This window comes from Trachypithecus francoisi, unplaced genomic scaffold, assembly GCF_009764315.1.
Source record: "Trachypithecus francoisi isolate TF-2019V2 unplaced genomic scaffold, Tfra_2.0 Lachesis_group21, whole genome shotgun sequence".
In the NCBI taxonomy this organism is placed as follows: Eukaryota; Metazoa; Chordata; class Mammalia; order Primates; family Cercopithecidae; genus Trachypithecus; species Trachypithecus francoisi.
In genome coordinates, this window is record NW_022681467.1 from 30,766,569 (window position 1) to 30,783,889 (window position 17,321).

General features: G+C 47.9%; 1 protein-coding gene across 1 annotated transcript in view; it reads left to right on the top strand.

Annotated features, from left to right (window-relative positions):
• Positions 1–17,321, top strand: part of MMP24 (matrix metallopeptidase 24) — a 53,130-nt gene that overhangs the window by 21,017 nt on the left and 14,792 nt on the right. The window contains exons 2-4 of the mRNA XM_033186213.1: positions 1,411–1,559; positions 7,149–7,265; positions 9,633–9,937. Coding sequence (XP_033042104.1) covers positions 1,411–1,559; positions 7,149–7,265; positions 9,633–9,937 — 571 coding nt within the window. The remainder of the gene's footprint in view (positions 1–1,410; positions 1,560–7,148; positions 7,266–9,632; positions 9,938–17,321) is intronic.

Below are 17,321 nucleotides of genomic sequence, written 5' to 3' on the forward strand. Positions count from 1 at the left end.
CTCTGTTTCTCTCTTTGTATATATATATATAGACATATATGTATATTTCTTTTTTTTTTTTTAAGATAGAGTCTTGCTCTGTCACCCAGGTTAGAGGGCAGTGGTGCAATCTTGGCTCAGTGCAGCCTCTGCCTCCCAGGTCCAACCGATTCTCCTGCCTCAGCCTCCCGAGTAGCCGGGATTACAGGCATGCTCCACCACGACTGGCCAATTTTTGTATTTTTAGTAGATATGGGGTTTCATCATGTTGGCCAAGCTGGTCTTGAACTCCTGACCTCAGGTGAACCTCCAGCCTCGGTCTCCCAAAGTGCTGGGGTTTTAGGCATAAACCACCGTGCCTGGCCATATACGTATATTTCTGAACCCATTTAAGAATAATATGCTAGCCAATTGTCACCTGGGCCAAAAAAAAAAGAATAAGTTACGGATATTATGCACCCTTATGTCAGCCTCAATACTTCAGTGTGTATCTCCTAAAAATCAGGAATTCTCCTACATAATTTTTTTTTTTTTTTTTTTTTTGAGACAGAGTCTGGCTCTGTCACCCAGGCTGGAGTGCAGCGGCTGGATCTCAACTCACTGCAAGCTCCGCCTCCCGGGTTTACACCATTCTATTGCCTCAGCCTCCCAAGTAGCTGGGACTACAGGCACCCACCACCTCGCCCAGCTAGTTTTTTGTATTTTTTTGTAGAGACGGGGTTTCACTGTGTTAGCCAGGGTGGTCTCGATCTCCTGACCTCGTGATCCATCCGTCTCAGTCTCCCAAAGTGCTGGGATTACAAGCTTGAGCCACCGTGCCTGGCCTCCTACATAATTTTTATATATGCCTTTCTAGGTTTTTTCTATGCACACATCATTTATTTATATTTAAATAAGATCATGCATTGTTTTATTTATATTTATTTATAGTGGCTTGCTTTTCTGGGGGGTAGCAATACATATTGTATATAATCTCCTACCAATAAATATTCTACAACATGGTTCTTTGTCAAGCTTTGACAGTAGACACAGTGTGTTTCTGGGTGGCACAACATTTTCAAAATGCCTCTCTGTATCACAGAATTAACCGTGCTGTGCTTTTCCATGTCTAGTCCAATATCAGTGGAAAGCACTGAATAAATGAGTAAAGAGGCAGGGCAATGGAAAGCTCTGAATTCAAATTTAGTCTTTATTCTGTGGCCAACAGAAATCCAATGAAAGGTTTCTAGCAGGAGAGGACGCCAATAAAAGCTGCTTTCTGGAGGTTAATTTGACAGTGTCTGCAGGATGGAGTGAAGGAAGAAGAACTCAGAGCATGAGTCCAGGAGTCACTGGGGTCAAATGATCCCTCATTTTAAGGGCACATCTCTGCCCAGGTAGAACAGAGCCTTTCCCAGCATAATGCATCCTTTTCTTTAATGTGTCTTTCAGAACTGGTTAAAGTCCTATGGCTATCTGCTTCCCTATGATTCACGGGCATCTGCGTTGCACTCAGGGAAGGCCTTGCAGTCAGCAGTCTCCACTATGCAGCAGTTTTACGGGATCCCAGTCACCGGTGTGTTGGATCAGACAACGATCGAGTAAGATTTGCGTAGGACATTGTGCCTTTGAACTTTCTGGACTTACATTTGGGTTCACATTTGTCATGGCCTGTGTACACCCCATGCCCATCCTCCCTTCCTATCTTTTATTCCTGCAGTGCCATCCCAGGAGAGAATAATCCCGATGTGAGTGGCAGACGTGCTGGGATGGGAGTCCAGCCCTCCCATTAACTTTCCATGTGACCTTGGAGACAAGTTGCTTAACCCTTCTGGACCTCAGTTTCCTTATCAGTACAACGAGGGATTGGGTTGTAGATGGGCTCTTAAATCCCCTTGGGCTCGAATAATTTATGTGTGGGTCACCCTCTGGAGCTCCCTGCAATGTACATGTCTCATAGAATACAGAAAATGCTTGAATGATAATGAGTTGGCTCCACTTTTTCCATTTACCAAACATTTGCTGGGCGCCTGCATGTGCCTGTCATCCGGCCCTCCAGAGGCTCACCATTTAATGACAAATACAGTCATCGAGCCACACCAGTCTAGAGCTCAGAAGGAAACAATGAGTTTTGGGGAGACACTTGGGAGGTAGTAACACTTAGGAGGTAGAAAAAAGCCATGAGGATGGTCACAGTCACTCAAGGAGAATGTAAAGATTCACAGGCAGGTGCTGGGGATAGCACCCCCCGCAAAGCTAGCCAGGAAGGGGCAGCCGGAGAGGAAGAAGCCTGATGTGATGATGTGATGCACTGTCATGATGCCACATGGTGTGGGGTGGTCAGTGGGGCCAGCTGCTCCAGAGCCCTCCAACAGAAGCACGGCTGAAAGTTGTCTGCTGAGTTTAGTGACAAAGAGGTTGTTGTTAACCTCAGCAGAATGGTGGAGATGAAGTCAGACTGAAGTGGGGAGAAGCGGAGGTGAGGAGAAGAGGTAGCAAGTGGAGGAAAGACATTCAAGAAGCTTGACAGGGAGGTGGGGAGAAATGGGTAGCAGCTAGAGAGGATGAAGTTTTGTTTGTTTAAGACGGGAGAGAGTTGAATAGGCTTAAACTTGCTTAAGAAAGCTATGAGAGCTGTTTAAGAAAAGCCATTCACATCATTAAAGCATGGGAAAGAGCAGGAGTGAGTTTCCTAAGGAGGTGGGAAGGGAGGGGAGCCTGAGGCAGCTGGAAGGAGCTAGCAGGGCTGGGTGAGGATGCAGGGGAGTTGGTGGGAGGAGGAACAGGAAATGCACCCAATTGTGGATCAAGGATCGATTTGATGTAAGTCACTCCTGGACAGAATCATCTCTCTGGGTCTCAGTGTGTTCATATGCAAAGGGGAGTGTTGGATTATGGCTCTAAATTCTAGATTCCACTTTTTTTTTTTTTTTTTGATGAAATGGAGTCTCAATCTGTCACCCAGGCTGGAGGGCAGTGGCGCAATCTCAGCTCACTGCAACCTCTGCCTCCGGGGTTCAAGCGATTCTCCTGCCTCAGCCTCCCTAGTAGCTGAAATCTCAGGCATGTACCACCATGCTGGCTAAATTTTTTTTTTTTTTTTGTATTTTTAGTAGAGACGGGGTTTCACCATATTGGTCAGGCTGGTCTCGAACTCCTGACCTCAGGTGATCAGGAGCTCCCTGCAATGATCAGGCCTCCCAGAGTGCTAGGATTACAGGCGTAAGCCACCATGCCCGGCCTAGATTCCATTTATTTTAAGCATCTGAGCTTTTAAAACTTGACGAGTCTGGGGTTTTAGGATCCTAAAATCCTGTGTGAACATTTCCTGTTCCTAAGATTCTCTGACTATGAGAGTGTGAACTTCTTCTCCTGTGATGATGTGATGTTCCTCTCCTGTGATATGGACTCCTTGGCCTTGTGGTCTCCAGAGTGGGCTGGTTAAAGAGAGCCCAGCCGCCTTTCAAAGCGGAGGTTATTTTGAGGGCTTTGCACAGGCCTCATGGCAGTGCATCCTGGGGCAGAAGCACTGGTGTCTCTGCTGCGGCACCACCTGGCCTTGGGTTTTACTCTGTTCCAAAAAGCCCCAGGCCTGTTGGATAGCGCTCAGAGAGTGGCAGGTGGATGGTGAAAGGAGGAGGTAGAGGGAACCATCCGAGGGAAAAGGATGGCATTTCCCACTTTCAGTTCTGCCCACACCTCCTTGTAGGAAGGTGGGGGTGTTGTGCTCTGGAAGCAGGGGAAGGAGGAAGCCAGTCACACTTATTAATTCAAGACCTGAGTTGGGGAGTGTTCGGGGTAGAATTTAGAGCCCCAAGTTGCAGCTCCAGCTCTGTGACCTTGGGCAATGGCTGCCTTTCTCTGAGCCTGTTTCCTCCCCTAGGTGCCTTCCAGGTCTAACTCAGCCAGAGGTGGTTCTTGGTTCTCTTCCCAGGGACTGTTAATGAAAGGAAGCTAGATTAGCCATTTAAAGTACTATGTTTGAGTGTCTACCTTGGGAAATGTCACACATTTATTCATTCACCCATTCATTTGGTCAACAACATAGTTCCTCTAGCTCAACTTTGTGCTTAGCAGTGACAGGAAAAACTAAAAGCTTCAGGCTTTGTTAAATTGCATTAATTAACAGTTCATTTTTTTCATTCAACTAAGTTCCAGTCCTGCCTTGCTGATTTCTGTGTTTTACAAGGTACTGGATTTATCTGTGGATTGTTTCCCTCATCTGTGAAATGGGAATAATAATTTCTGTTACCTCATAGTGTTGTTTTAAGAATCAAACTTTATTTTATTTTATTTTAGATTTTGAGACAAGGTCTCACCCCCCTCACCCAGGTTGGAGTATAGTGGTGTGATCTTGGCTTACTGTAGCCTCAACTTTCCAAGCTCAGGTGATCCTCCCACCTCAGCCTCCCTAGTAGCTGGGACTACAGGCACGTACCACTATGCCTGGCTAATTTTTTGTATCTTTAGTAGAGATAGGGTTTTGCCATGTTGCCCAGGCTGGTCATGATCTTCTAGGCTCAAGCAGTCTCCTGCCTCAGCTTCCCAAAGTGCTAGGATTATAGGTGTGAGCTACTGCACCTGGCCAAGAATCAAACTTTTTAAAAGAATGTGCTGGGTGCAGTGGCTCACACCTGTAATCCCAGCACTTTGGGAGGCCAAGGTGGGCAGATCACCTGAGGCTAGGAGTTCGAGACCAGCCTGACCAACGTGGTGAAACCCCATCTCTACTAAAACTACAAAAATTAGCCAGGCATGGTGGTGCATGCCCGTAATCCCAGCTACTACTCAGGACGCTGAGGCAGGACAATTGCTTGAACTCGGGAGGCATAGGTTGCAGTGAGCTGAGATTGCACCACTACACTCTAGCCTGGGCAACAGAGCGAGACTCTGTCTCAAAAAAAAAAAAAAAGAAGAAAGAAAGAAAAAAGATAAATACCTGAAACTAGGTAATTTATAAAGAAAAGAGGTTTAATTGGCTCAGGGTTCCACAGGCTTTACAGGAAGCATGGCTGGGAACGCCTTAGGAAACTTTCAATCATAGTAGAAGGCAAAGGGGAAACAAGCACGTCATCACATGCCTGGAGCAGGGGGAAGAGGGAGAAGCGGGAGGTGCTCCACACTGTTAAACAACCAGATCTCATGAGAACTCACTCGCTAACAGCAGAACAGCAGGGGAAGTCCGCCCGCATAGCCCAATCACCTCCCAGCAGGCCCGGCTTCCAACACTGGGGATTACAGTTCGACAAGAGATCTAGGCAGGGACACAAATCAAAACCGTATCACCTGGTAACAAACAGATATCAGGATTTACGTAATTTCAGGCACTGGGCTACCTTTTGGGGACACAATGATGAATAGGACATAGTTCCTGTCCTCAATTTACCATTTATTAGAGGAAATAGACCAATAAATTTTAAATCACAACACAATATAATAAGTGCTGCAGATAATTATGTTCCACACCCCACAGTTCTTTAGCCACCTCTTTTTTTTTTTTTTCTTTTTTTTCTTCTGTAACGGCATTTCGCTCTTCTTGCCCAAGCTGGAGCACAATGGCACAATCTTAGCTCACTGCAACCTCCGCCTCCCGGGTTCAAGCAATTCCCCTGCCTCAGCCTCCCGAGTAGCTGGGATTACAGCCATCTGCCACTACGCCCAGCTAATTTTTTTGTATTTTTAGTAGAGACAGGGTTTCACCTTGTTAGCCAGGCTGGTCTCAAACTCCTGACCTCAGATGAGCCACCTGCCTCAGCCTCCCAGAGTGCTGGGATTATAGGTGTGAGCCACCACACCCAGCCTGTTTATTCACTTCTTGAACAAGTCTAGTGAAAGAGAATTTGCTGTCTTCATGCTATGCCATTCTACTGTTGGATAGTTGTGATTCATTCATTCAGTCAGTCAGTCAACAATAATTATTGAACCCCTTCTGTGTCAGGCACTGTGCCAGCCCTGGGGATACAGGCAAGGCTCCTGTCCTTATGGAGCTTAGAATCTGGGGAAAGAGACAAAGAACAAACAAGAAAGCAAATGCATAATCTAAGTTCACGAGTGATAAATCCTATGAAGAAACATTAAGCAGGATAAGCAGATAGCAGTGGGTTGGGGCCAGGGAAACTATTTTAGATAGAGAGGACAACGAAGTCCTCTGTGAAGGGATACTATTTGAGCAGAGACTTTAATGAAGTAAGGGAACAAACCACATGCAGAAGAAGAGTGTTGCAAGTAGAGGGAACAGCAATGCAAAGATCCTACCATAGGAATAGGCTTAGCATGCTCAAGGAAAAGCAAGAAGGTTGCCATGCCTGGAGCTTAGGATGTAAGGGGAGAAGGATGACGATGTTCTTGGACAGGTATGCAGGGGCTGGGTCATGTGGGGCTTTGTGGGTCAGGATGAAGAGTTTGACTTTTTTTTTTTTTTTTTTTTTGAGATGGAGTCTCGCTCTGTCACCCAGGCTGGAGTGCAGTGGCACAATCTTGGCTGCAACCTCCACCTCTCAGGTTCAAGCAATTCTCCTGCCTCAGCCTCCTGAGTAGCTGGGATTACAGGTGTAAGCAATGCAGCTGGCTAATTTTTTTTCTTTTTAGTTTTTAGTAGAGACGGGGTTTCACCGTGTTGGCCAGGCTGGTCTCGAACTCCTGACCTCAGGTCACCTGCCTCGGCCTCCCAGAGTGCTGGGATTACAGGCATGAGCCACTGCGCCCGGCTGAAGAGTTTGAATTTTATTCTGGGTGTTCGGGGAAGTCGTTGGAGGCTTTTAACCACGGCAGGCTGTGATCTGATGGCATTTACAGAGCATTTTCACATGTACATTCTCCTTGAAGATGCACATCCACCTAAGAACAACAAGAACTAGAGTTCTCATGTTGCAGAGGAGGAAACTGAGGTTCATACTGGTTCAGCCACTTGCCTGGGGGTCCTATGACTAGTGGTGGAGCTGGAACTTATCAAGCCCATGTATTCTGATTCTCAGTCTTTATACAGCTATGTTTCCTCATCTAAGATTGTGAGTGTATGAATTAATGAATCACTTAGTCAATCATGTTCCTGTTGGAGTCCATCCGAGCCAGGGTCCCAGAGTGTAGATTGAGGAAGGCACATTGCTTTCCAGACTGGAGCTGGGGAATATGCAGTCCCTTCCTAGAGTGGTCAGTGCATATGCGTATGTGTGTGTCCTCTCTCTGCCCAGGTGGATGAAGAAACCCCGATGTGGTGTCCCTGATCACCCCCACTTAAGCCATAGGCGGAGAAACAAGCGCTATGCCCTGACTGGACAGAAGTGGAGGCAAAAACACATTACCTACAGGTGCTTCGACTTCCCCTCTTCCTCCCTGCCTTTGGCTCCACCCTCACTCTGCTTTTCCTGGCCTGAGTTTCGAAGGCTAACAATGTAGGGGGGCCTGGGGATCAGGCTCACAGCGTAGGCCAAGGGCCAGGCATGTGGCATCAGCACCAGGTGCTGAGAGCCCATAACTTTGTCCTCCTTGTGGCTTCCACAGGATGCTGTGACTCCAACCTCAGGTTTGTTTGGTCCTCTGGGGGTTCTTAGTTGTGTTCTGTTTAGATGCCTATAGTTTTTAGGTTACAGAAAGTGGGGTATGAATGGTTTAGTAACTTTCAGCTGTGATAAAGAACCATGGCTTGCAGTGAGCTATATCACGCCACTGTACTCCAGCCTGGGTGACAGAGTGAGACTCTGTCTCCAAAACAAAACAAATGAAACAAAAACCACAAAACAAAAAACAAAACCATGGCTTAATTCAGTCTCATTATCACTGCCTGCCAAACCCTATTCCCTCTCATCTGGATCCTCCCACCCCAAAATCCACCTGATGGACTTCACCTGAGATTCCCAACACAGCATTCCAGTTGTTTCTTTTTTGTTTGTTTGTTTTTTTTTTTTTGTTTTTGTTTTTGTTTTTTGAGACGGAGTCTTGCTCTGTCGCCCGGCTGGAGTGCTGTGGCCAGATCTCAGCTCACTGCAAGCTCTGCCTCCCGGGTTCACGCCATTCTCCTGCCTCAGCCTCCCGAGTAGCTAGGACTACAGGCGCCCGCCACCTCGCCCGGCTAATTTTTTTTTGTGTTTTTTAGTAGAGACGAGGTTTCACCGTGTTAGCCAGGATGGTCTCGATCTCCTGACCTCGTGATCCGCCCGTCTCGGCCTCCCAAAGTGCTGGGATTACAGGCTTGAGCCACCGCGCCCGGCCCCAGTTGTTTCTTAAGGAGTACAAAGAACTGGGACCTGACTCATAATAGTGTCATATTTGACTGTCTGGAGGAACAAAGGGCAGAGCAGGATCCATCTCCAAGCCAGATCAGTGGCCCAAGAACAGAGATGACGGAGCCCATCACAGCAGACTCAAGCACCAGAGTGGGGCTGGGGCAAGGGCCAGGTACTGAGCAGGCTCAGGTGGGGCTGGGGCAAGGGCCAGGCATGGGCAGGCTCAGGTGGGTGCTGGCTGGCACTTCTCAAGGCTCTGCTGTCATCTCAGGTGGATCCCTTGGGTGCAGAGGCAGAACCTGAGACAGAGATCCTTAGAGTTGAACTAAGGGCTCTCCTGCCGACAAGCGCTCCCTACAGAAAGGGACTTTTTTTTTTTTTTTTTTTTCAGAAATCTGACAAGAGAAGGAAACTTAAGAATCTAGGTTAGAAACTGAATAGACTTTCGGGTCTCTTGAAGGGGTAAAGTGGATCAAGAGAAAGAAGCACTGGGTTCTAACCCAACTCTGAGTAACTTCTTTCACTCAACTTCTCTGGGCCTCAGTTTCCTTACGTATGGAGTAGGTAGAATAATCCATGCCCCAGAGGGTCACAGGGCAGAGAACCCATAACGACAACCCATGATGGTGTTTTGTGAAGAACCATGCAGTATGAACACAGCAACCCTAAAGAACTAAATCTATAATGGATTAAATCAGATACCAGCCAGCTTCTAGGGAGACAAGCCAAAGATTGGTGCTAAAGATTTTTAAAGAGACTTTTCACTTAAACTCCTCTCTATTATTTGAATAGTTTTATAATTTTTATAAATGAAAGTATTTTATATTAGAAAAAAACCTTAAAATTCAGAAAATCCTATTTACCGATTTCTTTTTTTTTTTTTTTTTTTGAGACAGAGTCTCACTGTGTTATCCAGGCTGAAGTGCAGTGGTGCAGTCTTGGCTCACTGCAACCTCTGCCTCTGGGTTCAAGCAATTATCCTGCTTCAGCCTCCCAAGTAGCTGAGATTAGAGGCTCACACCACCACGCCTGGCTAATTTTTGTACTTTTAACAGAGACAGGGTTTCGCCATGTTGGCCAGGCTGGTCTCGAATTCCTGACCTCAAGTGATCCGCCAGCCTCGGCCTCCCAAAGTGCTGGGATTACAGGCATGAATCACTGCGCCCGGCCCCAATTTACCTTTTTCAACAAACTAGAGTGGAATCCTTTATTCAACACAGCTTTGCTGGAGATCAAATGGAAAACACTGAGTAAAGCAAAGCCATCTGACTGAGGCAGGGTGGAGATCCAGAGCTCTGCCTACTCAGCCTCTTCTTCAACCCCTGGGGCAGCTAAGCAGAATTCTAGGGTTCAAATTCAGATCACTGAGCCACATTGTCTCAGATATCTATTTTAGCTCTGCTATTCTCTGACTCTCTGATCTTGACTAATGATCCTCTCCTCTCTCACCAGCATTCACAACTATACCCCAAAAGTGGGTGAGCTAGACACGCGGAAAGCTATTCGCCAGGCTTTTGATGTGTGGCAGAAGGTGACCCCACTGACCTTTGAAGAGGTGCCATACCACGAGATCAAAAGCGACCGGAAGGAGGCAGACATCATGATCTTTTTTGCTTCTGGTTTCCACGGTGACAGCTCCCCATTTGATGGAGAAGGGGGATTCCTGGCCCATGCCTACTTCCCTGGCCCAGGGATTGGAGGAGACACCCACTTTGACTCCGATGAGCCATGGACACTAGGAAATGCCAACCATGATGGTAAGGCCATGAGGGGACAGGGGTCAAGGGCTGCTCAGTTGTTGGGAAAGAACTTGGAGGACATCTTAGATGAGTTTCCTGCTTTCTAGAGCCTCTTGTCCAAGAACTAAGACCGTAAGAGGGTGGGAACTGTAATTTCTGATAATATTCAACATTCGATCCACCAGAGCCAGGGCCATGGAGATGAGTCAGGTCACTTAGAAGATAGTCCGGTTGGCAGGAGAAAAGTAAGGTTAGACCATGAGTAAGAAGATAAAGTAATGGACCAGAGGCTGAAGAAAAAGTTTAAAAGGGGTTGGGCGCAATGGCTCACACCTGTAATCCCAGCACTTTGGGAGGCCGAGGCAGGTGGATCACCTGAGGTCAGGAGTTCAAGACCAGCCTGGCCAACATGGTGAAACCCTGTCTCTACTAAAAATACAAAAATTATCTGGGCGTGGTAGCAGGTGTTTGTAATCCCAGCTACTCAGGAGGCTGAGGCATGAGAATCGCTTGAACCCAGAAGGCGGAGGTTGCAGTGAGCCAAGATCACACCATTGCACTCCAGCCTAGGCAACGAGTGAAACTCCATCTCAAAAAAAAAAAAAAAAGGTTAAAAGGCATTAAAGCTGAAAGTGGGGTCTGAAAGTAGTAAGCTCTGGCCTGAATGATGAGGGCTCCAAAAGCCATCTTATGAATGACACGACTGGCTCCCTCCTTTGTCACCCTCACATGTGAGTATTAGGCCCTGAAATTATTCTGGCATCCTTGGATAATTTACCCTGCACCACTATGGTTCAACGAATATTTACGGACGCAGAGCCAATACCGTGCAGCAATACTAATGATACCCTGCAGGTTGCCAAAAAGTTCCTCGTCAATATTTACTCACAAGGCACATGCTTAGTACGTAGGCAAGTGTACATTATTACACCCATTTTTAAGATGAAGAGTTGGGGCTCAACTGGCATAGCTGAAAGGTGACAATGCAGGTATTTAGCCCTGGTTCAACTACTGGCTATGTGATACCCTCAGTCTCCTCGTCTGCAAAGTGAGGGGCTGGATTAGGTGATTGCTAAGGGCCTTCCAACTCTAACAAACATGATACAAAGTCTTGCAAAGACCGGGGGAGCTGAACGTTTGAAAAAAATGGCATGATCTCTGTCCTCTGGCAGTCCAAAGTCAGTCTAGCAGAGCAGTTACGTGTGCACATAAGTAACCCTGTCATAGACAGACACTACCCAAGGCTGTAGCAGAGGTACCAAGAAAATACACTAGGAGTTTGGAGGAAAGAGGGACAGAGGAGTGTGGCTTTTGGATTATAATAGATGACAATTAGCGGGTATGCTGGTGTTCTAAGGCCCATGCCAAGTGCTTGCCACCCATTATGTGAGGAAACTATTATATCTATTAAATATATTATAATACCTAATGAAATTTATATTAAGCAATATATAAAGTGTAAATATATGATGTAAAATTATTATTATAGGTAAATATTGTTATCTTCATTTTACAGATAGGTAAACTGAGACATAGAGAAACATTAAGTAACCTACCTAAGGTCCCATAGTTGGTGAATGGTGAAATAAGGCTTTGAACCTGGGCATTATGGCCCTGGAGCCCATGCTTTTAGCCATCATGCTAAGCTTCCATGGTTCTCAAACTGTAGGGCACAGCAGAATCACCTAGAAACTAGAAATCACCTAGAAATTTTCAAGAATGTAGATTCCAGGCCAGGCACGGTAGGTCACACCTGTAATCCCAGCACTTTGGGAGGCTGAGGCAGGTGGATCACCTGAGGTCAGGAGTTCAAGACCAGCCTGGCCAACATGGTGAAACTCCATCTCTATGGAAAACACAAAAATTAGCCAGTCATGGTGGTGGGCGCCTGTAATCCCAGCTACTTTGGAGGTTGAGGCAGGAGAATCCCTTGAATCCAGGAGGTGGAGGTTGCAGTGAGTCGAGATCATGCCACTGCACTCCAGCCCGGGCAACAGAGATTCTGTCTCAAAAAAAAAAGGACTGCAGATTGCTGGCCCCTAACCTCTTGTCATTCTGATTCTCTGGGTCCGGGGTAGGACCTGGGAATCTGCAATTGGTCTAATACATTCCTGGGGCCTTCTGATGCAGCTATTCCATCACCATGAGAAATTCTGTCTTAATACCTAGAGTTTTCCTACCTGGCCTGATCATAAGAACCAGCGGGGGTTCTTGTTATAAATGTGGATTCCCAGGTCCTTCCCACAGAGATCCTGACTCTTAAGTTGAAACAAGCTTGGGGAACACCAGGTATCCTTTTCTCCTGCCCTGCGGCTGCTCCAGGCTGAGAGCAGACTCTCAAAGCTGGTTTCCCCAGAGGCCATGTTTGGTGTCTATAGGTGGGGATCACCTCCTTGAGAACATATCATTGCATGGATCAGGGATTGGCAGCTCTGGGGTTATCTGTCAAAGGTTGGACCAGGAGGTGGTTTGGCCAAGGCTCAGCCTAGGCAAAGTCATGAACCTGTTAAATTGTTCTTTATCCTCTTCGTTCTTCAGATTTTTGTCCTCTTTCCTATCGAACTCCATTTCCTTTGCCCTGGTGTCTCTCCTGTGTGTCCTGCATGTACTTTCTGGCTCTCTGAGTACCTATTCTTTATCTCATTCTTATTTTTGGATCGGTGTCAACAAATGGCTGGCTGTGCTAACAGATAAGATGTGAGGAAAAGAGAACTAACATTTTTGAGGCCCTGTTATGTGCCAGGCACTGTTAGCTGATAAGGTTTTAGTTATATTCCTGATAGAGACAAATGAATGTTCAAAGAGATGTCCAGAGGAGGCAATGGGAAGACACTCCCACTCCTCTGCCCTCCCCTTCTGCCCAGCACTGGGGGTGTGCACTGCCCACACCTGCTCCTTGCTTTTGCAGAACTTGTTGAACCCAGCCCCCAAATCTCAAGAGCTGGTGATGTGTGTGGGAAGGACCTGGGACCTGTGGATGGGCACCATCCCAGCACTTCTCCCATCTGTCCCACCCCAACTTTCATGAAAGACTGCCAATTCTGATAGAAATTCCAAGATTGCTAATGTCTTCTTTGGATAAGAATCAGGACTTTGCTCTGCTCTAGAAAACCAAGCAGGATGGTTGGTGGTCCAGATGCAGCTCAGGACCACAGCAATCGACCCCTGGCTGGTGAACTGGAATGCAGTGATGGCAGGTTTTGGGTGAGAGAAAAGGAACCAAAATTTATTGAGCATCCATCTATTATCTCGTTTAATTTCGACGTAGACTCAGCAAAGGGGTGGAGTTTCCTGGGAACTTTTTGAACTTACTAGCTTACTTCTTTTTTCTTTTCTTTTTTTTTTTTTTTGAGACGGAGTCTTGCTCTGTCGCCCAGGCTGGACTGCAGTGGCCGGATCTCAGCTCACTGCAAGCTCCGCCTCCCGGGTTTACGCCATTCTCCTGCCTCAGCCTCCCGAGTAGCTGGGACTACAGGCGCCCACCACCTTGCCGGCTAGTTTTTTTTTTTTTTATTTTTCAGTAGAGACGGGGTTTCACTGTGTTAGCCAGGATGGTTTCGATGTTCTGACCTCGTGATCCGCCCGTCTCGGCCTCCCAAAGTGCTGGGATTACAGGCTTGAGCCACTGCGCCCGGCCCTTACTTCTTTTTTCTAAACTCTCATTATGGAAAATTTCAAACTCACAAAAGTAGGAGGAATGATTCTATGATCTCCCAGATACCCACCACCTGCCTCAGCAATTATCAATGCTGTGGCATTCCTATTTATCTACTTTTTTTTGGCTGATTTTTTTTTTTTTTTTTTTTGAGATGGAGTCTCGCTCTGACGCCCAGGCTGGAGTGCAGTGGCACTATCTCGGCTCACTGCAGGCTTTGCCTCCCAGGTTCACACCATTCTCCTGCCTCAGCCTCCCGAGAAGCTGGGACTATAGGCGCCCGCCACCACGCCTGGCTAATTTTTTTGTATTTTTAGTAGAGACGGGGTTTCACCGTGTTAGTTAGGATGGTATTGATCTCCTGACCTTGTGATCCACCCGCCTCAGCCTCCCAAAGTGCTGGGATTACAGGCGTGAGCCACCGTGCCCGGCCTGGCTGATGTATTTTAAAGAAAATCTCAGGCATACTAACATTTCACCTTTAAATACTTCACTATATACCTCTAACAGATAAAGGCTAATTTTTAACATAAGCACACAATCATTATCAAGCCCAACAAAATTAACAATAATTTTTTAAAATCTAATACCCAGTTTGAGTTCACTTTCCCAAAATATCTCAGAAGTGTCTTTTACCGTTGTTTGCTTGAATCAGGATCCAAACAAGATCCACACACAGGGCTGACGTGTCTCTTAAAGCCCTTTTTATTTAAAACACTCCCATCCTACACACGTTTCCCTCCATATATTTGTTGAAGACACTGGGTCATGTGTCCTAAGTATAATCATTTGGCGTGACTAGAATCAAGTTCACTTTTTTTTTTTTTTTTGAGGCGGAGTCTCACTCTGTCCACCAGGCTGGAGTGCAGTGGCGCGATCTCGGCTCACTGCAAGCTCCACCTCCTGGGTTCCCGCCATTCTCCTGCCTCAGCCTCCTGAGTAGCTGGGACTACAGGCGCCCGCCACCGCGCCTGGCTAATTTTTTGTATTTTTAGTAGAGACGGGGTTTCACCGTGGTCTCAATCTCCTGACCTTGTGATCCGCCCGCCTCCGCCTCCCAAAGTGCTGGGATTACAGGCGTGAGCCACCGCGCCCGGCCAAGTTCACTTTTAATATGTCTCTCTTCCCCATAATTCCAGAATGTTGTTCATTAGATCTACAGGCCTGACTCGATTCAAGTTCAATTTTTTGGCAAGAATACTTCCTAGGTGGTGCTGGTACTTCCTAGTCACCACATCAGCAAACACATATGATGCATGACTGTCCCACTTTCAGTGATGTTGAGGTCGAGCATTCGCTTCAGGTTGTGTCAGCCTGACCCACCCATTATACAATTCACCTGGAGAACTTAAAAAAAAAGAAAAGATTGCCTATGTCTCAACCCAAACCTCCTGAATCAGAATATCTTCCCCACCTCCTCCATGTGTTTAAAAGGCTCCCCTGGGCCAGGTGCGACAGGAGCACTGGAGTAATCCCAGCACTTTGGGAGGCCAAGGCGGGCAGATCACCTGAGGTCAAGGGTTCGAGACCAACCTGGCCAACATGGCAAAACCCCATCTCTACTAAAAATACAACATTAGCCGGGCATGGTGGCGCATGCCTATAATCCCAGCTACTCAGGAGGCTGAGGCAGAAGAATGGCTTGAACCCAGAAGGTAGAGGTTGCAGTGAGCCAAGATTGCGCCACTACACTCCAACCTGGGTGACAGAGTGAGATCCTGTCTCAAAAATAAAAAAGAAAGAAAATACCTTTAAAAGAAAAATAGGAAATTCACCCCATTGGAAAGTGGCAGAGCCAGGTGTGACCCCAGGACTCTGCATTTTTAAGTCACCACAGGTGGTTCTGCTGCAGGTGGTCCAAGTATTTCCCTTGGTAAAATATGGTGCTTTTGGCACTATTCCATCCCAGGGGGTGTCACCTTGCTCTTCAACACAAAGCTTGTCCTCAAGGAACCCACAGTCCTGGGGCAGCGAGCATGTGCACTAGAAGCGATCATGTGGGGAGGAAGCGGTCAGTGCCATGAAGGCAGTTCAGAGAAACTGCCGGGAGGGCACAGCAGAAGGAGCACTTACCTCCAGCTGGGAAGTCAAGGAAGGCTTCCTGGAAGATAGGTATGGAGCTGAACTTTGAAGGAATCAGGTTATTCCAGGGGGAGGGGCAGCACTGGCAAAAGAACAGAGGCAAAGGGAAATGCTGTCACCTTTTGTGGGGCTGGGGGAGTTAATGAGACGGGAACCACCAAATATGGAGATCCTAAAAGAAAGAAATGAGGTAGAGACAAGGTCCACTTGAGTAGCCGAGTAGACTGCTGGGGACTTGCTCGGAGGCCCAGGGACTTACAGGAACACACCCTATCAGGGGTGCTGGTGCTCACACACAGCTCAACAGGACCCTGCTAATGAAGGGTAATACTTCTGCGCCAGGAGCCAGTATGAGTACATTACACACCCTGCCCCATGAATCTTCACTCCCATCCCTATGACGAAGGTGCCATTGTTCCTTCTGTCTTCCAGAGGAAGAATTTAAAATGTCACACTGCTAGGACATGGCAGAGCTGGGATTCAAAACCAGGCAGTCTGGCTCCCAGAGACTGCATTCCTGACCACTCTGCTTCCCTGCCTCTTACCCTCTTAAAGAGTGAAGGCCCTAACAGCCTCCTGCCCATGGAGCATGGGGTCCTCATAGCAGGCCTCTCCTCCTCATACCTCTGCCTTCACCCTACAAGCTCAGGGAGTCCTCCTGCCCCTGCCCCACTCCCTCCATCTCCCCTGCAGGGGTCTCTTGGATTTCTGTGCAGCAGGATGCTGGCTCCCTGGCTCTTCCCTTCCTTCTGGTTCCTGGACCCAACCCACAGGCCTCTTTCCTTTAAGGGGTCACTCCTGTTCTCTGCAGACCCAGAACAGGGATTAAAAGAGCAAGAGACAAGGCTGCAGACAAAGGTTTCGAGTCTCCCACGGTGCTCAGAGCCCTGTTCCCTGGTTCCCAGCTGAGCTCCCTGTGAACAGCCCCTGGGGAAGAGCCTGCTCAGGAGACAGAGGCTCTGAACAGCTTGTCCCAGGTCATAGAACAGCCCAGGAGAACAGCCAGGACTGGACCCCAGGAAGCAGAGCTGCCTTCCGCTGGCTCTAGCAGTTGCCTTTGTTTGGGATGGAGCTCAGAGATGAGCTCACCCTTCCCTGCTGCCAGAGGGGCCAGGACCTGAGGAAGGAGCTGGGGGCGGCCTGGCCCTCTCATGCCAGCAGAAGGCCAGCCCCAGGCTTTTGGCCAACCTTGCACTGATCTTGCCCATCCCCCTTCCTTTCGGTTGCTCAAAGGTGGCTTCACAGAAGACACTGGTGGTGTCAGTAGTGTGGCAGGAATGTACTGCCCGTGGCCTGGGTCTGCCCCATAGGATTCGTCTCTCTTCCGGAGACCTAAGCTAGAAAGGCCAAACAATCCCCACCCCCATGTGACCCTAGGCCAGTGACGCCGGGGCCAGGTTGGGCAGTAGGACTCCAGATCACCTCCTAGGTTCCTGGCAGCCTCCCTGGACTTAGAGGTGGCAGGAATGGGCCGAGCCATGCCTTAGGGCCAGAAGATAAGAGGCAGGGCTCAAGGGGCTACAAATGCCAGAGGTCAAGGCAAGCAAGGGTCTGACGCTGGGCAGACAGGAGTCAGGGCTGGCGATCAACAGCCTACCTAATTCCCTGCCCCCTGCATTTTCTCCCCAAAGCTGCAGTTACTTCATCCCCCTAAGTTCAGGCCTC